General features: G+C 38.0%; 3 gene segments (V, D, J or C); all 3 read right to left on the bottom strand.

The window, feature by feature from the left end:
• LOC127686834 (Ig heavy chain V region 108A-like) overlaps positions 1–25,945 on the bottom strand; it is a 142,880-nt gene that overhangs the window by 6,973 nt on the left and 109,962 nt on the right.
• LOC127686841 (immunoglobulin heavy variable 2-5-like) overlaps positions 14,660–25,945 on the bottom strand; it is an 82,839-nt gene continuing 71,553 nt past the window's right edge. The window contains 1 exon segment of the V gene segment in view: positions 14,660–14,996. Coding sequence covers positions 14,677–14,996 — 320 coding nt within the window.
• Positions 20,257–20,809, bottom strand: LOC127686806 (Ig heavy chain V region 108A-like). The segment is given in 2 exon segments: positions 20,257–20,597; positions 20,680–20,809. Coding segments are annotated over 2 exon segments (441 nt in total).

Genomic DNA, 25,945 nt, shown 5'->3' with positions numbered 1-25,945 from the left:
TATAGGAGAATGCCAGTACAAGGAAGAGGGGATGGGTGGGTTGATGAACAGGGGGAGGAGGAGAGCCTAGGGAAATTTCAGAGGGGAAAACAGGAAAGGGGAATAACATTTGAAATGTAAATAAAGAAAATATCTAATAAAAATAAATAAAATAAATAAAAGCAAACCAATGAGAATACAGAGAGAGAGAGAGAGAGAGAGAGAGAGAGAGAGAGAGAGAGATTGAAAGAGAGAGAGTAAGAGACAAAGACAGAGACATAGAGACTATGACAGAGGCATAGAGACAGAGAAAATGAGAGAGGCTAAAACCCACACATTTTACTTATGTATTTCACTACACCTTAGAATTATGCATAAGACAAGTGCCTTATCCTTAAATGCGTTTAGGCCTGGTTTCTGATTATATGTTGGACAATTTAAACAAAGACATGAGACATAAATTATGGGCATGTGAGCATATAGAAAAGTTACACAACAAATATATTATCAGAATTATTTATTTATTGAATTTTTAAAGTTCTCTTTTTTCTATATCTATTGAAAATACGTTTCTTCCTGCAATATACTCTGAATACTGATTTCCCTTCCCCAATACCTCCCAATTTTTTTTTTGTCTTTTTTTTATTCGATATATTTTTTATTTACATTTCAAATGATTTCCCCTTTTCTAGCCCCCCACTCCCCGAAAGTCCCATAAGCCCCCTTTTCTCCCCCTGTCCTCCCACCCACCCCCTCCCACTTCCCCGTTCTGGTTTTGCCCTATACTTCTTCACTGAGTCTTTCTAGAACAAGGGGCCACTCCTCCTTTCTTCTTGTACCTCATTTGATGTATGGATTATGTTTGGGGTATTCCAGTTTTCTAGGTTAATATCCACTTATTAGTGAGTGCATACCATGAGTCACCTTTTGAGTCTGGGTTACCTTACTTAGTATGATGTTTTCTAGCTCCATCCATTTGCCTAAGAATTTCATGAATTCATTGTTTCTAATGGCTGAATAGTACTCCATTGTGTAGATATACCACATTTTTTGCATCCACTCTTCTGTTGAGGGATACCTGGGTTCTTTCCAGCATCTGGCAATTATAAATAGGGCTGCTATGAACATCGTAGAGCATGTATCCTTATTACATGGTGGGGAATCCTCTGGGTATATGCCCAGGAGTGGTATAGCAGGATCTTCTGGAAGTGAGGTGCCCAGTTTTCGGAGGAACCGCCAGACTGATTTCCAGAGTGGTTGTACCAATTTGCAACCCCACCAGCAGTGGAGGAGTGTTCCTCTTTCTCCACATCCTCTCCAACACCTGCTGTCTCCTGAATGTTTAATCTTAGCCATTCTGACTGGGGTAAGGTGAAATCTCAGGGTTGTTTTGATTTGCATTTCCCTAATGACTAATGAAGTTGAGCATTTTTTAAGATGCTTCTCCGCCATCCGAAGTTCTTCAGGTGAGAATTCCCTGTTTAACTCTGTACCCCATTTTTAATAGGGTTGTTTGGTTTTCTGGAGTCTAACTTCTTAAGTTCTTTATATATATTGGATATTAGCCCTCTATCTGATGTAGGATTGGTGAAGATCTTTTCCCAATTTGTTGGTTGCCGATTTGTCCTCTTGATGGTGTCCTTTGCCTTACAGAAACTTTGTAATTTTATGAGGTCCCATTTGTCAATTCTTGATCTTAGAGCATGCGCTATTGGTGTTCTGTTCAGAAATTTTCTCCCTGTACCAATGTCCTCAAGGGTCTTCCCCAGTTTCTTTTCTATTAGCTTCAGAGTGTCTGGCTTTATGTGGAGGTCCTTGATCCATTTGGATTTGAGCTTAGTACAAGGAGACAAGGATGGATCAATTCGCATTCTTCTGCATGCTGACCTCCAGTTGAACCAGCACCATTTGTTGAAAAGGCTATCTTTTTTCCATTGGATGTTTTCAGCCCCTTTGTCGAGGATCAAGTGGCCATAGGTGTGTGGGTTCATTTCTGGATCTTCAATCCTGTTCCATTGATCTGCCTGCCTGTCACTGTACCAATACCATGCAGTTTTTAACACTCTTGCTCTGTAGTATTGCTTGAGGTCAGGGATACTGATTCCCCCAGAATTTCTTTTGTTGCTGAGAATAGTTTTAGCTATCCTGGGTTTTTTGTTATTCCAGATGAATTTGTTAATTGCTTTTTCTAACTCTGTGAAGAATTGAGTTGGGATTTTGATGGCTATTGGATTGAATCTGTATATTGCTTTTGGCAAAATGGCCATTTTAACTATATTGATACTGGCGATCCATGAGCATGGGAGGTTTTCCCATTTTTTGAGGTCTTCTTCCATTTCCTTCTTCAGAGTCTTGAAGTTCTTGTCGTAAAGATCTTTCACATGTTTGGTAAGATTCACCCCAAGATACTTTATACTGTTTGTGACTATTGTGAAGGGGGTCATTTCCCTAATTTCTTTCTCAGCCTGCTTATCCTTTGAGTATAGGAAGGCCACTGATTTGCTTGAGTTGATTTTATAACCTGCCACTTTGCTGAAGTTGTTTATCAGCTGTAGGAGTTCTCTAGTGGAGTTTATTGGGTCACTTAGGTAGACTATCATGTCATCTGCAAATAATGATAGTTTGACTTCTTCCTTTCCAATTTGTATCCCTTTGACTTCCTTATGTTGTCGAATTGCCCAAGCTAGTACCTCAAGTACAATATTTAAAAGATAAGGAGAGAGGGGGCAGCCCTGTCTAGTCCCTGATTTTAGTGGGATTGCTTCAAGTTTCTCTCCATTTAGTTTGATGCTGGCTACTGGTTTGCTGTATATTGCTTTTACTATGTTTAAATACCTCCCAATCTTATCCCAGCTTGATTCTGTTTCTTTATTTAATTAGAAAACAAAAAGTATGTAAATGTAATAAAAAAGAAAAACAAAAATAGGTAAAGGGAAAGCAAAAAATGGGAATAGGACAAAACAAACAGAAGAAAAGTCACCAAAAACAATCAAAAGAAACACATGTGGATATAGAGACACGCGTTCACAAATACTCTATACAACAAAGTTGAGCAATAGGACTATGAGAGTTGATGCTGTATCAGAATAGGTCCATGTTCTAAAAAGGCTAGTGACTGTAGGGATGACTACTGAGTCTTGGAAGGAAGTGAATACTGCATCAAACACCTACATATAATCTCAGAACCTGCATAATTTAACAGGTAGATAGAATGTGATGGTGAAGGAGTTTGATGAAATGTGATTTAGTAACATTTTGACCAACCTACTCGCATGCCTGTGCATTATGATATAAATATTCGTCACCTTCTAAGCGACTGGAATTTCTGCTGGAACACATGGCAAGAGATAGTAACAGACCTGAGATCACTTAAGACTATGAAGAAGTGTTTGCCCAGATTTTGGTGATTTGGATTTTAGAGTACAAATTCATATTATACTTTATTCCAAACAATTGAAAAGAGTACTGATCTCTCAGGATCTAGTAATATTTTTATCATACATCACCATACATTTCCACTTTTATTGTTTTACAGAATAAGAAACATGTCAGTGGAGGTGATCACTGGTGAAGAGATTGGGAAAGTATGGTGAACCATAGGTTCATCCTCAGCTAGCATCACTTTAATCATAGATGGACATTTACAAAGATGACAAAGGCTCTATAGGACTGTGTTTCTGAGCAGGTCTGAAGACTAATCTTTCAGTCATCTCATTCCTAAGGCAGCTTTCTCCCCCTCCAGGACTTCTGACACACTCGGTGTAGTGATAACACTGTGTCTTGCACAGTCATAGACAGCAGAGTCCTCAGATGTCAGGCTGCTGAGTTGCATGTAGGCTGTGCTGGAGGATGTGTCTGCAGTCAGTGTAGCCTTGCCCTTGAATTTCTCATTGTAGTTAGTACCACCATCTGCAGGGTAAATATATCCAATCCACTCAAGGCCATGTCCAGGACTCTGCTTTACCCAGTGCACCCAGTCACTGGTGACGGTGTAGCCAGAAGCCTTGCAGGACAACTTCACTATAGCTATAGGCCCCACCAGCTCATCTCCAGATTGTTGCAGCTGGACCTGCAATTGGACACCTGTGGAGAAAAAGACAGAGTGGATATCATTGTTACCTCAGGTCCTGTCTCCTCTTCAGATCTGGAACTGATGAGCCCCTTACCTGCAGTTACTGACAGGAGAAAGAGAAAGACCCAGCTCCATTCCAGGGCTAGAGTCAGTGTTTTCAGTGACTGTGAAGAGGACAGTGACCATAGGTTGTTTTCATTGTATGAACATCCCCATATTTACTCACATAGTCTGAAGTAATTTGCATATTCATGAGCAGGTACTTCTTATGTAAGAACCTAGTCCATCAGAAAAACTGGAGAAAAAGAATTGAAAAGGCATATGGGTCAGGTAGCAGAGTGCTCAGGTCCAAGTCCTAATCCTCTTTGAGGAAGTGCATCATACACTTTCCATGAACCCAGGTCACATGTCATGGAAGCAACATCAGGGGACAAGCTCTCAATAAATTTTTGGCCTGAGTCTGTTGCTCCACTTTGGGACACTGTCAACACATGGATTTACAGATGGTGCTTTGAAATCATGATGATGGTGATGATGATGACAATGACGATGATGAGATGATGATGATGATGAATTTGATTTTGATGGTACATTCCAAAAATTGATAAGTTTTATGTATTAGAACTTTCTTTCAGATAAATGCAAGCAATATTTGCCTTTCCCACAGGTCATATACTTCAAAATTCACTAAAATGAATAAAAGTAAATGTGCTTAAATATTTATACATCAAGGATTTTTACAGCATTATAATGAATAACTAATTTATAGATATAAGCTATCAATGTGTAAACAAAGGATTTTATCACTAACATGTGTGTGTGTGTGTGTGTGTTTGACCAGAAATGAATGAGAAATTTACATTGCTTTTGGAAAAATGGATGCAACTGGATATAACTGTATTAATTAAGACAATCTAAAAAAAATCACAGATGTTAAATGGAGATAAAATTTCTCGTCCTTTAACTCCATTCTCTGTATCTTACATTCTTTTCTATGTTTTATGATTCTTGGGTGAGAAGCTGGCATCATTGAATCAACTGCTGATGGATACTCTATCAATAATTCTCAACACTCTGAGAATTACTCTTTAAACACAACACATATGATCCTCTGTGACCAAGGTTCAGACATTATACAGGGTATAAACATAAATATTTATGACAGTTTGACAACATGATCATTAGCAATACAAATGAGGTCTACTAGGGCCTATATCATCTCTAAACAGGGGCTTTAACCACACTTACCTGGGATGTAGACTTTCCTATGAAAATTGGCCAGAGGAGGAAATTCTCAGCCAGCCATTGAACTGAGCACAGGGTCCCCAATGGATGAGATAGAGAATGGACCAAAGAAACTGAAGGGGTTTACAGCACCATAGAAGAAACAACAATAAGAACCACCCAGTACCCCCAAGAGCTCCCAGGGACAAAACCATCAACCAAAGAGTACACTTGGAGCTACTCATGGTGCCAGACACATTGGAAGCAGAGGAAAATCTTCTTGGACACCAAATGGGGGAGAGGTCTTTGGTCCTGGAAAGACTTGATGCTGTAGTGTAGACAAATACCAGGACAGGGAAGCAGGAGTGGGTTGATTGGGGAAGGGGAGATGGTTTATGGGATTTTCAAGGGAGGGGGGAACCAGGAAAGGGAACAACATTTGAAGTGTAAATAAATAACAGACATAATTTTAAAAAATAAAGTATGGCCTACACAAAAAAAGAATGTCTGACAGTAGGGAGAGGGAACTTGTAGAGCCTATCTCCAGCAGGAAAACAGGGCTTCAAATGAGGGAGAGGAAGGCTATCCCACTGTCATAAGTCTGACCCATAATTGTACCTGTCTGAACAAATGTCAGGGATGGAAATGGAGAGGAGCTCAGGGAAAAGAAGATCCAGAGAAAGGCTCAAAGTAAGATCCAGGGGAAGCGGAGCTCCCATGACTTGACACTATTACTGAGGATATGTAGTGCTCACAAAAAGGGACCTAATATGACAGCACTCCAGAAGACCCAGCAAGCAGCTGAAAGAGTCAGTCGCAGATATTTGCACCCAACTGAAGGACAGAAGCAGCTGACCCCTACAGTTGAATTAGGGAAGGGTAAATGAAGTTGAGCGTCACCCTGTAGGAGGACCAGCAGTCTCAATTAATCTGGACCCCTGGGATCTCTCAAACACTGACCACCAAACAAACAGCATACACTAGCAGACATGAGCCCCCTAGCACACATACAATAGAGGATTGCAAGGTCTGTGCTTATTCAGAGATGATGCTCCTAACCTTCAAGAGACTGGAAGCCCCGGAAAGTTTAATGGTCAGGTGGGGTGGGGGTAGGGACATCCATGTGGAGACAGGGGGAGGGGAGAAGGTTTGGAATGTGGAACAGTCAGAGGGTGGACAGGGGTTGGCAGAGAGGGGGAATAAAATATGGAGTGTATAAAAATAATAAAAAAACATTTTGTAAAAAAGAAAAAGAAAAATTTATCCATGTAACTTCAGCATTTACAGAGTTCTACTGAAGAGAGAAATTACTCTAGTTCACCTGGAGATGATGGTTTATGCATCAGTGATTTTAAGTTGTGCCAATATTACTATAATGTCTCTCTTGAAACCAGGTTCCTCCTTGCTGGAAGTTGGAGCCAGCTCTTGCACTTCCCATTTCTAAAAAAATTAATGACAGCCCCATGGAGGGAACAATGGTGTCAACAGGCCAGACCCCTGGAGCTCCCAGGACTGGACCACCAACCAAAGAATACACATGGAGCTTCCCATGGCGCAGGTCATATATTGCCAGAGGATGGCCTTGTTGGACATCAGTGGAAGGAGAGCCCCTAGGGCCTGAGGGTGTTCAATGCTCCATTGAACCCCTACAATGCAAGTGGAGGAGGACAGGAGTGGGTGGGTGAGTGAATAAAAACCCTCATAGAGAAAGGAGAGGGGTGATGGGAGAGGGGATCCCAACGGGGAAAATATTTGAAATGTAAATAAAAATATCCGATCATAATGTGCATATTTATCCAAGATCTAAGAAGGAAGATAAAATGCTGTCAAAAAGGAGGGGTGGCCAAACTGAACCTTAATACACTGCATGTTAATTAAAACAAAGAGATAATCTACGGAAAATAAAAATTGTAGCAAAAAACATAATGATAGTAGACAACAGGCTCTCCTGACATCAGACCACACCTGGGACAGAGAACATATGTGAAATAGCTGAGTAGCAAGTGTGTACAATTGTAAGCTTAGACACAAAATTTTGATTGCTTAGATCGGCATGGTAAACTGTGAGAGATGGATTTCCCTCTCATGTTAACACATCCACCTTGGTGCAGGTGCTTGAGGCTTGCCCCACTAAACAAAGTGTAGCCATATTTTTAAAATATTACAACATGATGGTGAGTGACTTCCAAGAATACTCACCAAGGTTCAGATCTATTGGCACCTGATAAATGATGAAAATATACTCTCTTTTTCTTTGGAAGGATTTGAGTTGTTCCTTATATACTAGTGAATGACACAAATATGTATATATACACAGCACTGATTGGACTCCATATACTGTTAGTTACTGAAATAAAAGTGGTCAGTTAGATGGGAGAGATTTACTAGAAGTTCTTAATGGAAACCAGAAGGTTACTGTGGGGTGAAAATGATGCTGATGTATTTCACACTTGAATAAAAATGTCAAAAATTAAGCAAACTCATTCTGAAAAAAAAAATAACAATTTTTACATCTGGTTAGAATTTTTGTGTAAATGAATATTTCACACTGCTAATTTCACTCATAATTTCTACTCTTTCATCTCTTGAATATCCTATTTTTCTCTATTATGCTAGACACTCATTTATACACTAGATTGCATTGAAATACATAATTGTATGTAAGAATGCAATATATAAGAGCTACTAATGAGATACTCATATGATGCTTGCAAATAGTCATTAATACAGTTAATATGTTGGAAAGTACATATCAATAACAAATCTGTGTCTGAGGATTCTGTAATCATTCTAACCACATTGACTAGTCATGAATGTCTGCATCAATCTTTATACACTGAACACAGAAGCTTCTTGGTCAAGGCTGAGAGCAGCAATAATCTATTTTATAAACATAAGTATTATAAGGCATTTTGACATCTTGAACTTCAACAATACAACTGGGGTCAACTATGGCCTCTGTCATCTCAGGCCATGGGCTTTTGACTATGTTTATTTGGGAGGAGGTCATTCCTATGCAATAGACAACAACTACAATCAGAAAACACTTGGGCACAGTGTAAGAGTCATGTACTAACAGGTACATCTTTCTTGAAGCCTGATATTTAGACTGCAAGTTTAGGCAAAGTATAAAACATCACTGATGTCTTTGTACTTCTTTTAAACTGCATGACATTGTTCTGCACACACACACAAAAACCCTAGGTGGCAGGTAGAATATCCTGGTCAGTAGAAGGCTGGTTTCTCTATGTCCTCTACCATAGTCTTTGGCTAACAGGACCCTAAACATATGTAGCAGATGTGCATCTCAGTCTTAGTGTAGGTCCCCCAATAGAGTGCAACTGTACATAAAGATGTTGCCTTCCTGTGGATGCTGTTCCCCTAACTTGTCTGCCTTGTCTGGCTGCACTGGGAAGAATGTGCCTAGTACTTCAGAAGCTTGATGTGCCAAGGTAGGGAGATATCCAGAGAGGGGAGGCCTCCACCCTCTCAGAGGAGAAGGGGATAGGGGAGAAAATGGGTGAGAGGAGGACCAGAAAGATTCATAGTGAATAAATTACTTAATGAATGAAAATTCCCAGAAATTTAATGTTCCAATTTGACTTCAGTGAGATGACAATAAACAAGAATATTAATGATAATATTAATTAGAAAATGATAATTTGTTAATGATAATTAAGATTATTTGATGTAAGTGTAAACTAGTGTAGTGACTTTGGAAATCAGTTTGAGAATGTCACCAAAAATAGTAAACAAAACTATGTAGTGCCATACTTATACATGCATGTACTCAAATGATGCTATACACTATTACAGAGACACTTGCGCATACATATTTATTGCTGATCCAATCACAGCATCTGGGAAATTGAATCCACCTAGATTTGTAACAAAAGACAAATAGATATTGACAATGTGGGATGTATAGACAGTGGAACACTTCTCATAGTAAAACATGAATTACGAAGTCTAAAATTTGTGAATGGACCTGGAAAATATGCAGAATGGGGTCACCTGAGTCCACATGACAAGTGCTTCAAGTTTTCTTCATGCAATTTACTAATTTGAATATTTTTTGTGTTGAATTTGTAGAAGCCGAAAGAAAAATGCATAGAATATATATACTCACACACACATATCTTTACATATATATGTATATATGTATATATATAAACATATACATATGTATATGTGTAAAGATATATATATATATGTTTAGGTACAAGGTACAATTTTACAGTTTTATTTTGTGCTTGTGTGTATGTATGTGTTTAATTATTGATATGTTTTCAATCCCTCTTTAATTTTGTTCCATTTTTTCCATTCTAAAGAAAGAACGAAAGCTGGGTAGTTCAGTTTAAGATGAAAGAGCTGTCATAAGTTTGAGGAGGGAATCAGTGATGTAAATGCATTTTGTGATTTTTCTTTAAAAATATACAATAAGTAAATAAAAAATAAAAATACATGAATCTTTGGAGAGTTTAGTGAAGAATCTTCACTGCGTTTGAACACAAAATCATTATATCTCAATCACAAGTCAATAGATGCGATTTTCCTCAATAATTTGTTTGTGAACTAAATAACATTTGCAGATTTGATTTAAAAAAAAGCAAATAAATTGTTCTGTGTCTCTGACCAAAAAAACTCCTAAAAAAAATAGAAAAAGAAAAAAGAAAAGGACTCAAAAATGGAAATCACAGAGGATACAGAGTTCATTCAACCCTAAAATATCTGTCTACTGGGATTCTTAGCCCCATTCTGCCCCCTGCTGGTCCTCAACTGATCTGCAGGTAGATTTCTTGTGGCTTAACCTGATGGTGTCCAGTCTGTCTTGAGCAGTAACATATACCTACAACTCCATTGCTGAGAGGACATAGCTATATGGAGCAATGGCTCTTGTTTACCTATAGAAGATGGCTGATAACTCAGAGACTGAATTAAAGTTGTTTCTACATTATCATCAATGATCCTCTCAAAGCCTACTCTCTCCTTGTGGCAGTTGGATCTGGCTCTAGCAGGTCCCACTTGTAATGAGGTGTTAACAGGAGAGATCGGGGTCTTTCTTGCCTTTATCAGGCTATAGTTGGGCCAGAGCACTGAGGACAAAAAAATCAACAGTGAGTCTTAAGGGAAGATGCATCTCCCCATGTATCCATGTGTGAATTCCTAGGACAATCACATACAGGAGTCAACAGGAAGAAGAGGAACTAGAGTAGCACTCATGAAAAGCTAACAATTCCAAAAAATCACATTGAGAAGGAAATCAAGCAAATGTATCATGCAACTCAATCTGTTTACCATACTGCATTCCCATGCTTGTAATGAGATGGGATGAGAGAAGAAATTTCATTTACAAGAACCTAATGGGTGGAGAATATATGTGCTTAGAAAACTTTACTTCTGTATGTGTAACTTTCCAATCCAGTGTTCTCCTAGGCAGGGCATGTGCTTGTAAAGCTTTCAGAATTAACGTTTCGTTAATGAAGGACAGAATACGGAATGTTATCCCAGGGATGAGAGAAACCAATAGCATTGTTTAGGGATATGTAATAATGTATATTTAAATATCAGAAGTATAACTACTCATAATAAAACAACAATACACACTACATGAACACAGAACATTCAAGTATATTATGCTCTAACTTTGGGTTCACAAATTGGATACACCTAATATTTCAGGATAAAAAGAGGAAGAAAAAGTTAAATGCATGTTCTCTCTTCCATAATTAGTCAGAATCCATGTGAAGTCCTGTGAATTTTCAGTTCACAGGGCAGTGTCCTCAGGGCATCAGCAACTCCTTACTATAGAGGAACAGTTATCCCTACAATCCAGAGTGCTAGACAGTTGTATCTTGGCATTTCAGAACCCCAGATGTGCTGGGTAATGTGTATAATGCTGAATTTCATATGACAGAATATTGGCTGTTGATGCAATGCATAGGATTTCATGCCTACTTAAGTAATATAATTGAATAGTAACTGAGATATCCTCCTCTTATAATCCAAACACAAATGTCTGTGCTCCATAATATTATAATTAGATAATATGAGTTTATTCTCCTAAGTTCAACTAATATGAGGATCATAATACTTGCTGATCTGATGCAATGTCTGTGCAGAAGCTTTCCTTGAATAAATGGACATATTGATGTATATCATTTTTCTATTATTTTATTAATTTGTATTGTTTTTCCCTTGTCCACTGCTTGGGCTCTCTTATTATTAATCTCTCACCCATAACAGTTCCTTTTAGACCTGTCTATATTTGATGATTATGAACACCACTTAAAGGACTGGCACCATTTTCACTATTCCAAGTCCCTTTGCAGATAGGATTGCATCTGGAAAGTGACTCACATCTCACTTTGATTCAATCAAAGATTGATACACCATGGTGTCCTCAGTGGTCAGATATATAAGATGCAGGAACAGCCACTTTAAACATGTTTTGGTGAATCTCTGGATGTTTACTCTGTTACTTACCTGTGAAGAAAGTTACTGACAAATTCTGCAGAACATACATCTGGATTAATGTCCTGAATCACCATTTGGAATTGCTAATCAGTCCACAGTAAAACACTGAGGATCACTGTCACACTTTGTCTCAAAAACTGAAAAGATGGTCTTGTTGCTAGTGTGCTGTAGCAATCATTTGATTACAGAGCAGAATATTGGAGATGAGTAAGACTATGAGTTTGGAATCAGTAATCATTGTATAATCACTGAACCTCCCACCTCAAATTACATGAAATGACCAGAGAAAACTAAAAATAATTGTTGAGGGTATTTCAACAAACCCAGATGGTAGTGGCTAATATCTTTTATCCCAAGATTGGGGAGGTAGGAACATGTGGATCTCTGAGTTCAAGTCTATCCTTGTCTATAGAGATAAGTTCAAGGGCAATCAGTGCTGTACAAAGAAACTATTTTGGATAAACAAAGCAAAACAAAAGAGTTTTTTAGCAGGAATGTTGCTCATATCCTCAGAATTAGATATTGATTGAGTATGTGATCAAACACTTCTGCTTCAAAGTTTTGACTCAACTATGATACATAAATGGCTCACATTGACACTAACAGGGTATAAGAATACAGTTTTACTCTGCCTGCACTAGCTCTAAATAGAAAGACCAAGATTTATATTTATTAATTATACTTTTAAGTCTTATCATACTCTTGCTCCCAAATATTGTCTTATATCTTAAATTAATCAATCTATATCAATCCTGTGTTCTGACAAATGGTTTGCTAATTACTTCTCCTTCAGTCCTGCCTGCTTCTTCCTTTTCATCCTGCTGGTGACATCTGTTCCTGTCCTGATGATGTCATGAAGGACAAGGAGCTATAAGGTAATGGAAACTTATCTTTGTTGTTAGTAACAGAGACTTGTTTGGCTGTTGCTATACTTGATTGTGTGTGGAAAGGAACATTGCCCTAAGAAGACTCTGTACATGTCTGAGAAAATATCTCAGCAGTGAAACATGCATTGTTCTCCATAGATTCTTACCTGATTATCAGTTCAGGAAGACAGAAATGATAAGAGATGTGTCAACAGAACAATTGACAACTGACCAGAAATTACTGGAAACTTTCCGACCAGGTTGTGCATGAACATGCCAGAAAGAAACAAACATGTTTTGTCTTTTCATGGTGTTTTCTTTTAGGGAAAAGTAAAAGGTACATGAGATTTGGGGCCTTTGCCCAGTTTGTTTAACTTAAATGACCTTTGGTGATTGAAAATATCTTATAAACAATATATTCTAATCAGACTTTACTTCTCCACAACTTTTCTTAGATCCTCATTCCTTTGCTACCAACCCAACTTCATACCCTTTATTTTTCTCACTTTTTAACCAAAAACAAACAAAAAGGTAAAACAAGACTCACTTTCTGTCAATTTGCCTTTCTCTCTATTACTATCCACCCTATCTTGTCATACATACATATTCACACATACACAAACTCAAAAGAAGAAAAAGTATGAAACCAAATATACATGAAAAAACTAGTAAGATAAACTGCCTAAGTAAAGCTATATGAGAAAAAAACTACAAATATGTCATTGTGTTGCTTTTGTTTGGCCATCTCTTGGGTATAGGGCCTAACATCAAGTGTGGTTAATACAGGAGTAAGTCCCCACTGAAGAAGACTATGTTTCTATTGTAGATGAGTACCAGCTGCAGATAGATTCTTACATAGTGGTGGGAGCACATATCTACTTCCCCGGCTCTGTAGAAATTCCCATTGGTTTGAATATATAAGCCCTGTGCTTGTTCCCATAGTCTATGTGAATTCATATGTGTATCAATTCTACTGTGTCTGGATAAGACTGCTTTTGTAGAGTAATCAATCATCTCTGACCCTTACAATCTTCTTTTGCAATGGTCATTTAGTCCTGGGATGAAGGTTTGGTGACGAAAACTCATTGAGTACCACTTCTCTAAAAATTGTACATTTCTGATTCTCTCTAGCTTCATATCTACTGCAAAACATGTGTCTGATGACAGGTAGATGAGTTACTGGATTAAGTGTAAATAAAATGATTTTATTGATATGTTGCTTTATCAGAACAGTGGCATATGATTTTCCCTTAGGGCCATCGTCTATGCAATTTCAGTTTCCTGGCAATTCTAGCAGAGTCAGCCATGGCTAACCTTAACCCTAATCTCATAGGCCTTTATTCAATCAAAGAATGAATGATTGATCCCACAATGTTTGCTCCTCTATTATGTCAGCATATCCCACAGACAGGGAACTATTGTAGACAACAGGGTTTAGAGTTAGAGTGGTTATTACCTTTCTCCTTTAATACCATACAAAATACGTCCAGTACTATGAACACTAATCAGTAGGAATAAAAATTCTACATGGACACATGATCAACTTCTCTGTGTTCAGTGAGATATATAAGTGCTGTCTTGAACCATGTGATGTTAAAATTAGTTTGTGGGGAGCAAAAAATAGACTTCAAAATACCTTGAATTATTTGGGGGTATCTATGGACACTCTTTGGTTGATGACTCAATTTGAGAATACTCATCCAGTAAGTCCCATCTTCACCCTATACAAATGTTTACTGAAGGTAAACATTACAATAATTTGGAATTTTCCACTGTGGGAATTTGAAGCCTAAGACTGAGTGGAACCATAGTTCTGAACTACCTGGTGTAAGCATCAAACATCCATCAGCTTTATAAAGTAAAACACAGAATCATTTATGAACATTATAATAGGAACCTAGGGTGAAGAAAATGAATAGAAAGCTCTTAATTTAAGAGCAAACAGGAAACCACAGAGGCCAGTAGGAAAGCTGTAGCTATACATTCTTCTGATATAATAGGAAGGAACAGAGCTGAGAACCAGCCTGAAATAATGTACAGCTGAAAACTGAGACTGATTCAATGTGCTCTCCGAGCACAGTAGTATGTGGCAGTATCTGAAGTGTCCACACTGGCCAGCTTGAGGAATACCTGGCTGTTGGAGGTGTCCTTGGAGATTGTAAGCCGACTTTTCAATGATGGGTTGTAGTACTTATCATCATCCCAATAAATGGTTGCCAGCAACTCCAGACCCTTCCCTGAGGGCTGACGGATCCAGCCCACACCCATATTAGTAGTGCTCAGTGAAAACCCAGAGAAAGAGCAAGTCAGACTGAGGGTCTGGGAGGGCTGCAATATCCCAGGGCCAGACTCTTTCAGAGTAACCTGGGACAGGACATCTGTGGAGAAAAAGAAAAAGGAGAAGGTAAGGTTGGAACAGGTGTGGATAGAAACAGTCATCCCTTAAGGAGCCTTAGCACTCACATGCAGGGACAATCAGCAGCAGGATTGAGGAAGTAAGCCTGTCCATGGCTGCACACTAGTGAGTACACAGGTCCAGCTTTGACTTTTCAACCCAAGGTTGGGTGGATCCAGCAGAGATTTGCATTCCCTCACCAGGTGCTGACTCTGATGGCATACATAAGTTTATGGACTCAAGTGGTATCAGTCTATGATTGGAGATGCAGGAGCCCTCAAAGAGTTCATTTGTGCTTTTCATAGAGAGTATGTAATACACAAGACCAGGTTCCTCCATACATACTTCTTGTGAGTGATGTTGGGTTGCAGTGAGGTTGAGGGAGACCCTCACTCTAGCACAAAGGGTTGTGACTCTGTTCACTCATCTAAGAATACTTCCCTATGTTTTTTGAATGGAGGTCAGATGAGGAGCTCAAAGGGGAGATTTTACTACTACCTTGATGCTCTCTGTTTCTAAGGTCTCTATGAGTCTTATCGATATATATTTTCCACATAATTGGTACACTAATTATAGACTTCCTGAATAGTGTAAGAGTATATGCCATCTCAAGCTGAAAATGATGAATAAAATAATTCCATGAAAGAGTGGGATTTCATTGACTTTACTGATGTGTCAAGTTCCTAACTCACATATTTGATATTGCTATTTATTCAACAATCAATACCTTCATCTTTATACTGACCTGTATTTGTGACAACTTTAAAATCAACAGCAGAAAATAGAAACTCTAAGTGGGGAGAAATTTATTCAATTTTCCTAGATGCTGAAGATCTTAGAAGAAGGCACAGTGAGCAGACGATGCTGGAAGGCACAGCCCACAAGATTAGGACATTTTTTTCACTGCCTTCAGAAATGTTAAAACGAAAATTGTCTAGTAGAATAAAGGAAAAATAATAGAGACTAGAGGTTACAGAAGAAATATGCACAGTGTACAAAATACATTTTTATGAAAGTTCTATACACTTGTAAAGTTGTTATTTTATATTTCATAAGGATTTTTATTCTTTGTAATTTTCAATCATATATGAAATATGTTGTGATCTACCACCACGTTCAGGACTCTCACCACAGTCTACCATCACTAGGTCCCTGTGATTCCCCTTGGGACCTTCCTAAAACTCTCTTTCCAAGCATACTGATCTTCTATTTAATTAACTAATAACACAGAGAATTTTATTATTGCTACCTATATACTCATATATAGGATTATCTCTAGTAAATAGTGAACCTCCAGAAATCTTCCCCAATAAAGAGATTATATTTTGCCTATTAGTCATCAAATGCCAAAAGACCTTCAGTGTGCTGTGGGCCCTAATAGTTCCTCCCCATCCATGTTGAAATATTTTAAAGTGTCATTCTTAGTAGTGATAACAGGGTACACCTGCACCAAATTGGATATATTAACTTCAGAGAATGACTTACCCTTATGCTAAGCTTGCCAGTAGACATCTCTACCTGCTCAGTCATTTCTAGGTCTCACATGTGGTAATTTTCACTGGTTTGATTTGAATGTAGTTTGTGCTGGGAAATACAGCTACTCAAAGGTCTCTACATCTTGTTGTAGACATACTTGTACATTCATGTTTATTCACAGCATGTTCTTCATAGTCATTTCGCAACATATAGAGGAAGAAACCATCCCAGATTTCTAATAAAGCATAAATAAAAAAGGACATAGTCATACATATTGAAAAGTATTACTCAGTGATAAATCATAAATTATCTGATCTACAAGTGTCTTATGGAACTGGAAAACATATACTGAATAGGTTACCCACACACATTAAGTGTGTGCTTCATGTAATCATTCATACATGTTCCAAGAACTGAATAATTTGTTTTGCTGTATTTAGTTGTAGAAGCCAAGGGAATAGAATTTGGTCATTACAGTATGAGGAATTTACAAAGATGACACAGTAAAATAGAGATAAGAATAGAGAATAAAACATTTTAAAATTGAGCAGATTATAAGAGCCAGACTGGATGCAGAACTCCAAGGAAAGAGCGTCTTCCAGACACAATTTGACTGATGCTTTTATGAATTCACAGAGACTGTGGCTGCAGACACAGAGCCTGAGCCAAATCAACCCAGATAAACTTGGGAGAAGGAAATGAGTGCAGGTTTTCAGCCCTAACCAAGAAGAAGTGCAGCTGACACTCGTGTAAAGGAATAGTTAGTTTTCACCAGTGGAGTCTCTCCTGCGATGTTAAGCATGATTAATCATAGAAGACATGCTTACTAGTTGATTCCAACAAAAAAATTATTACCTCAATAGAATTTTTGGAGACATTGTCTTGTTCAATACCCTTTGCATCATTTACCTTTTGTCTATATATCATGGCTACAGGATTGTGGCTTTATTGGAGTTCTCTCTCTCTCTCTCTCTCTCTCTCTCTCTCTCTCTCTCTCTCTCTCTCTCTCTCTGTGTGTGTGTGTGTGTGTGTGTGTGGTGTGTGTGTGTCTTCTTTTTGATTATCTTTCGTTTTGTTTCCATTTGTTTTTAATTCCTCCTTAAATTACTTTTTTTCTTTTTTTTTTTTTGCTTTATTCAAAAAGGAAAATTGTATATATTTCATGAATTTGGAGGTAGGAAGGATCTGGAAATATTTGTGGTGAGAAAATAAGTTATTAGAAAACACTGTATGAGTTTTATTAAAAATTATAAAACAACAAATCAAAACCAGTAACATAAATCTGAGAACTATTTAGCAAAGAATACTGAGTTTGAGCTTGGAGACATCACATGTCAATCAAAGCAAGGCAGATCAGTTAATGCACTTGAGAAAGAAGACTACAGAGGATACAGAGTCGCTTCCACACACAGCTCATCTCTCTATGAGGATTATAGGTCTCATTATGCCCCCTGCTAGTCATGAACACTCCTGAAAATAGGTTTGTCATGGTTTAAACTGAAGTTGCACAGTCTGGTTTAAGAAAAATCTTATGTGGGTTGGTGAGCAGGAGGAGGAGGGATGGGATAGGGGGTTTTCTGAGGGGAATTCAGGAAAGGGGATAACATTTGAAATGTAAAGAAAATATCTATGAAAATAAAGAAAAAGAAAACCTATCCATTAACTTCAGTGTTGACAGAGTTCCACTGAAGACAGAAATGGCTCATTTACCTGGGCATGATGATTTATGCATCAGCGATTTTAAGTTGTGCCAATATTATTATAATGTCTCTCTTGAAGCCAGGTTCCTGCTTGCTGGCAGTTGTATTCAGCTCTTGCAGTTCCCATTTCTAAAAACATAATGACAGAAGACTGATGTTCTCTAAAAGCTGAAGGACAGATTATTGAGACTGGGAACATTATTATGGGACCATATATTAACATATAACCTCAGAATCTACCTCAGTTAGCATGTACATTCATTAAGGTGATAAATGAATTCTGTGAAACTTGATATAATATTATTTCTATCCATCATACAGAAATTAAAATTTTGTGGCTTTGTGTCAGAAGCCCTTTTGCCTACTTCTGTGAAAGACTATATGAGAGTCAGAGTCAAGGAAGGAGGGCTGAATGTTCTGTTAATCTTGGAAGAAAGAAATAGGAGGCTTCTGGATGGCAATAGATATCCAATGTATGTCAGGTATTGTCTCTGCCTGACTATGACTTTGTTCCCTATGACACTGTAAAGTCTATAGGTCTATGATAATTAAACTTGGGGTTGCCATAGTGTTCACTAGACAGCCCTCTGCTTTCTAACATTTGTCTCAGTCTTCTTCTCCATCTATCCTATAGTCATCCTCACTCCCTATTTAGTGGACTTTTCAACTTTATGCATGCAGAAACAATGCAGCTATGTATTCTGTTATAAATACCTTTCATATTCTAAGAGCCTCGAACTTCTGCTGGAACACACAAGCAGAGATAGCAAAACACCTAGAAGTCACTTAAGACTTACCACTGTGAAAGGGGTTTTTTTTCTTTTTTCTTTTTCTTTCTTTCTTTCTTTTTTCTTTTTTCTTTTGTTCTTTTTTTCTTTTTTTTCTTGGATATTTTCTTGATTTACATTTCAAACATTATACCCTTTTCCAGTTTCCCCCCTCTCAGAAACCCCCATCCCATTTCTCCCTCCCCCTGCTTCTATGAGGGTGCTCCTCCACCCACCCCACTCCCACCTCCCCATCCTCAATTCCCCTACACTGAGGCATCTACCAAGCCTTCATAGGACCAAGGACATCTCCTCCCATTGATGCCTAACAAGGCAATCCTCTGCTACATATGCATATGGAGTCATGTGTACTCCTTGGTTGATGGCTTTGTGCCTGGGAGCTCTGGGGGATCTGGTTGGTTGATGTTGTTATTCTTACAAAGTTGCAAACCCCCTCAGCTCCTACAGCCCTTTCTCTAACTCCTCCACTGGGAACCCACGGTCAGTCCAATGGTTGACTGAGAGAAACTACGTCTGTATTTGAAAGGCTGACAGGTCCTCTCAGGAGAGAGCCATATTGGTCTCCTTTCAGCAAGCATTTCTTGGAATACACAATAGTTTGGTGACTGTGTATGGGATGAATCCCCAGGTGGGATGTTCTCTGGATGACCTTTCCTACTGTCTCAGCTCTACTTTTTCTTTCCATATTTTTTCCTATGAGTATTTTGTTCCCTTTCTCAGAAAAACCAAAGCACCCACACTTTGGTCTTCCTTCTTCTTGAGTTTCATGTGGTTTGTGAATTGTATCTTGGGTACTCAGAGCTTTTAGGCTAATATCATCCACCTATCAGAGAGTGCGTACCATGTGTGTTCTTTTGTGACTGTCTAACCTCAATTAGGACGATATTTTGAAGTTTGCCCAAAAGTTGATGGGATTTTACAGATCAAATTCATACTATAATATATTCCCAGCTGTTCCAATGAAAGTGCTAGTCTTTCTCAGATTCCAAAGATAATTTTATCATGCATAATCACAGTTATCCTTTTTTGTTTTATTAAAGAAGAATGCCAATGGAGGCTGTCACTGGTGAAGAGAATGACAAAGTGTGGGGTACATCAGGAGCAGACTAAATCAGCATCAAAGAATTCAGAGATGTCCTGTTGCAAAGTTAATAAACTGCCCCGGAGGTCTCTAAAAAAGAGACACAAAAATGGACTATAAAAATGATTGCATCTCAGCAACTCTTCAGGATAATCTTCTCTGAGTCATATTAGTCACAGGAAGCTTCCTGCACCTCCAGGGTTTTTCACATGTTCAGGATGTGGTTGCAACACTGTGTCTTGCACAGTAATAGACTGCAGAGTCTTCAGATGTCAATCTGTTAAGCTCCATATAGGCAGTGCTGGAGGATTTGTCTACAGTCAGTGTGGCCTTGCTCTTGAATTTTTCATTGTAATCAGTATCACAATAAGCATTAATATCTCCAATCCACTCTAGGCTCTTTCCGTGACTCTGCTTCACCCAGGACATCACATAGTCAGTGAATGTGTAGCCAGAAGCCTTGCAGGAAATCTTCACTGAGGCCCCAGGCTTTACCAGCTCAGGCCCAGACTGTTGCAGCTGGACCTGTGAGTGGACACCTGTAGAAGGAAAGACAGAGTGGATGTCATTGTCACCTGAGAGTATCTCAGAATCTCAAGTCTGCTGCTGTGGGCCACTTACCCGTAGCTGTTGCTACCAGGAAGAGGATGATACAGCTCCACCCCATGCTGAAGTCCTCTATACTCAGTGACTGTACAGACAACAGTGATCGTATGATTTTGAGGGATGTAGACATCCCTATATTTACCACCATAGACTCACATGATTTGCATATTCACGAGCAGGGTACATCTTAGATAAAGGCCTAGTCCTGCTGAAGAAGAAGGGACACCTGAGGGACACCTGAGTTAAAAATCAGGACATAGAGGCCCAAGCCCTAATTCTGTCTGAGGAAGTTCATCCCATACCTCATCTCTGATATTATGCTGAGGCTATGGATGTAACTAACATCAGGGCCTGTGCTCTAAAAAGATTTGCATCCTGAAACAGTGCCTCCTCTTCTGCCACAGTTAAGAGATAGATTTACAGGTTGTTACAAGAAGGACAACACTAATGGCAAAGTTAGAAAGGAGCTAAGTTCTTAATTATTTACAACCTCCTTTCAATACATACAAGTATCATTTGCCTTTCCAACATGTTATATACTAAAAAATTGTTGCCCAAACAACGAAAACTAAATATACTTCAGAAATAGTTGTACATGAATAATTTTTACAGCACCATCACAATAAATAAATTATGGAAATTAACTGTGTATCTGTAAACAGAAGATTTCATCAAGAAGAGTATGTTTCATATGTGTGTCTCTGTGTGTGTGTCAAGAAAATATAAATCTATGACATGCTTAACAAAGAATTTTCACAGTTTATGAGCATGGAAACATTACATGTCAAACACAATAGTTACATGTAAGTTAAGAAAGGAAACCACAGAGGATACAGTCTCCCACACAAGCACCACATCTCTCTGCTGGGGATTGTTGGTCCCACTGTGCCCCCTACTGGTCCTGAACCCACCTGCAGATAGGTTTTTCTTTTCTTTTTTTCAGTAAGTTTTTCAATGTTTACTCTGAAGTTGCCCAGTCTGACTTGAGCAAAAAGTTATCCCTGAAACTCCAGTTCTAACAGAGCTCAGCTGCAGGGATAAATGGTTCTTGTTTACTTGTAGAGTTAACTGATGTCTCAGTATCTGAATTTAAGTTCTTTCTGCATTATCATCAATGACACTCTCAAAGTCATCCTCTTTCCTAGTGGCACTTGGATACAGCTCTAGATGATCCCATTTGTAATAAAGTGTACACAGAGAGATCAGGGTCTTTGTTATCTTCATCAGGCTGTACCTGGGCAAATGCAGTAGAAGATAGAAGGAGTCTTGGTCTAAGATGTATCACCCTGTTTTTCCATGTATGAATTATTGGAACATTCACATACAACAAAAAGAGGAAGTACCACTATGATACTCACAGAGAAGTTAACATTCCAAAAGAAATTCAACTTGATTAGGAGATAGAAATCAAGGAAATATATTCAGCAACTCCATCTGTTTCCCAATCTTCATGAACATCCATTTAATGGGATGAGGGTAGAGAGGAAATTTCCATAATAGGGATTCTAATTGGTAGAGAATATGTGTGCCTAGAAAGACTTATCTCTACCTGAGTAGCTTTACAATCCAGGGTCCTCCTATTCTGGGGCAGTGCATGTGTTTTTAAAGCTTTTCAGGAGGTGAGGTTTTGCTAAAGAAAGATGGATTTGGAATATGGTACCAGGGATCAGAGAGAACAATACCATTGTGTAGGAATATGTTTACATATGTAGTAGACTACCTGAAATGTAACTACACATATTGAAACAAGAATCCATATTAAATGAATTCAGAATATTCATATATATTGTGCTCAAATTTCAGGTTAACAAATTGGATGCAACAAATATTGCAAGAAACCAAGAGGAGGACCAGTTAAATGCATGTTCTACCATCCATACCTGCTCAGAATCACTGTGATGTGCTGGATAATATCTATAATGCTGTACTTCATATTTCAGTACATTGGAATGCTAATGACTCACATAAGTTACAATGCATAGGAATGAAAGATTAATTATGTAGTATGGGTTTATATTGACATCTTCCTCATATAATGTAATCCATTCACAAATGTCTAGACTCCATACAATTGTAAATATATAATATAAGCTTATTCTTCTAAGAAATCTAATATGAGGATCATAATACTTGCTGATCTCATGCAATGTCTGTATAGGAGATTTCCTTGAATAAATGGACATGTTGATTTATAGCATTTTTGCATTCATTGTGAATTATTTTCCCTTCTCCTTTGGTTAGATCCTCTTTTCATCAATCATAAACCCCTAGCTGTTCCTTTTGGACCTAACTATATTTTACAATTCTGAACACCACCTACGGGATTGTGCCCAATTCACTATTCTGGATGTCTATGCAAAAGGGATTATGTCTGGAAATTGGCTCACATCTTCTCATTCTGATTCATTCAAAAATGGATACACCATGGTGTCGTCAGATATCACATACATTAGATACAAGAATAGCCACTTTAGAGGTATTGTAGGGAGCAGTATGAATCTGTGCCCAGAGCTGATCCTGTGCCACAATGATCTATAAGAAAATACCATATGGAGAGAGCCAGTCTCCTTGGATTGCTGACTCGTCTATGAGCAGAGGTAAGAACACCACTTCTGCTCAAATTCCTGGTCCAAGAGAGACCTGCTCTAAGCCATCAGAACACTGGAACCAGGGAACAGCCAGGGACAGGTTCCTTCCAGTTTCTGTCTGCACCCTGGAGCTGAAACTATACACAATTCTCCATAACTAAGTTCCTCCCAGAGAGAAATACTCTCCCAGGGCTTCTGGCACACAGGCTTACAAGAGGGACAAGCCACATTCAGAGACAGCAAGACCAGCTAACACCAGAGATAACCAAATGATGATAGGCAAGGAAAAGAACACAAGCAACAGAAACCAAGACTACTGGCATTATCAGAACCCAGTTCTCTCTCCAGAGTGAACCCTAGATAACCCAACACAATAGGAAAGCAAAACTCTGATTTAAAATCACCTCTCATGATGATGACAGAGTACTTTAAGAATGAGATAAATAACTTCCTTAAAGAAATACAAGATAAAACAAGTAAACAGGTCCATAAGAAGTCAATAAGAAGAAAGACAAAGAATCCCTTAAAGAATGCAGGAAAACACAAAGAGGTAAAGGAATTGAACAAAACCATCCAGGATCTAAAAATGGAAGTAGAAAGAATAAAGACATCATCACAAAGGGGGGAAAACCCTGGAGATAAAAAACCTAGGAAAGATATCAGAAGGTGTAGATGCAATCATCATCAACAGAATACAAGAAAAAGAAGAGAAAAATCTCAGGTACAGAATATACAATAGGAAACAGACTAAACAGTCAAAGAAAAAGCAAAATGCAAAAAGTTCCTAACCCAAAACATCCAGGAAATCCAGGACAAAATGAGAAGATCAAAGCTAAGAATAATACGTATAGAGAAAGTAAAGATTGCCAACTTAAAAGAGCAGTAAATATCTTCAGCAAAATTATGGAAGATAACTTCCCTAGCCTAAAGAAAGAGATGCCCATGAACATACAAGAAGCCTACAGAACTCCAAATAGATTGGACCAGAAAAGAAATTCCTCCTGTCACATAATAATCAAAACACCAAATGCACTAAATAAAGAAAAAATATTAAAAGCAGCAAAGGAAAAAGTAAAGGAGAAAGGCCAAGGAACATAGAAAGGCAGACCAATCAGAATTACACCAGACTTCTCACCAGAGACTATGAAAGATAGAAGATCCTAGGCAGATCTCATACCGACCCTAAGAGAACACAAATGAAAGCCCAGACTACTATACCCAACAAAACTCTCAATTACTTTCAATTAGATGGGGAAACCAAGATAATCCATGACAAAACCAAATTTTTACAATATCTTTCCAAAAATGCAGCCCTACAGATTATAATAGATGGAAAACTCCAACACAAGGAGGGAAACTACACCCTAGAAAAAGCAAGAAAGTAATCTTTCAACAATCCCAAAAGAAGATAACCACACAACCATAAAAATAACATCAAAATAACAGGAAGAAACAATCCCTATTTCTTAATATCTCATAACATCAATGGACTCAATTCCCCAATGAAAAGACAAAGACTAACAAACTGGATACTTAAACAGGACCCAGCATTTTTCTGTATACAGGAAATGCACCTCAGTATTAAAGAAAAACACTACCTCAGAGTAAAGGGCTGGAAAAGAATTTTCCAAGCAAATGGCCTGAGTTAACGTGCTGCAATACTTATGCTAATATCGAATAAAATTGACTTTCAACCAAAATCATCAAAAAAGATCAGACTCATCAACAGAAAAATCTATCAAGAAGAAATCTCAATTTTGAACATCTATGCTACAAATGCAAGATGCATTACTTGATTCCTAAAAGAAACTTTACTAAAACTCAAAGCACACATTGCACCTTCCACAATAATTGTGGGAGACTTCAACATCCCACTCTCATCAATGAACAGATCAGGGAAACACAAAATAAACAGAAACACAATGAAACTAACAGAAGTCATGGACCAAAGATTTAACAAATATCTATAGAACATTTTATCCTAAATCAAAAGAATATGTCTTCTTCTCAGCACCTCATAGTACCTTCTCAATTAAAGACCATATAATCAGTCACAACACAGTCCTCAACAAATACAAGAAGTTTGAAATAATCCCTTGTCTCTTATCACATCGCTACAAATTAAGCGTGCTCTTCAATAGCAACAAGAACAACAGAAAGCCCACATATATGTACAAGCTGAACAATTTTATACTCAAGATTAACTTGGTCAAGGTTGAAATAAAGAAAGAAATTAATGCCTTTTTTAATTTCATGAAAATGAAGGTGCAACATACTGAAACTTATGGTACACAATGAAAGCAGTGCTAAGAGGAAATCTAATAGCTCTGAGCACCTCCAAAAAGAAACTGGAGAGAACATACACTAGCAGCACACATGAAAGCTCTAGAACAAAATGAAGAAAATATACCCCAGAGGAGGAGACAGCAGAAAATAATCAAACTCAGGGCTGAAATCAACCAAGTAGAACTGAAAAGAACTATACAAAGAATCAACAAAACCAGGAGCCAGTTATTTAAGAAAATCAACAAGATAGATAAACCCTTAGCCAGATTAACCAAAGGGCACAAAGACATCATCCAAATTAACAAGATCAGGAATGAAAAGTGAGACATCACAACAGAAACTTAAGAAATACAAAGAAATTATCAGATCCTACTACAAAAGCCAATACTCAACACATCTGGAAAATC

Source organism: Apodemus sylvaticus, chromosome 6 (genome assembly GCF_947179515.1).
Source record: "Apodemus sylvaticus chromosome 6, mApoSyl1.1, whole genome shotgun sequence".
Taxonomy (NCBI): Eukaryota; Metazoa; Chordata; class Mammalia; order Rodentia; family Muridae; genus Apodemus; species Apodemus sylvaticus.
Note: the sequence above shows the minus strand (reverse complement) of the source record. Positions and strands in the feature narration are given on the sequence as shown.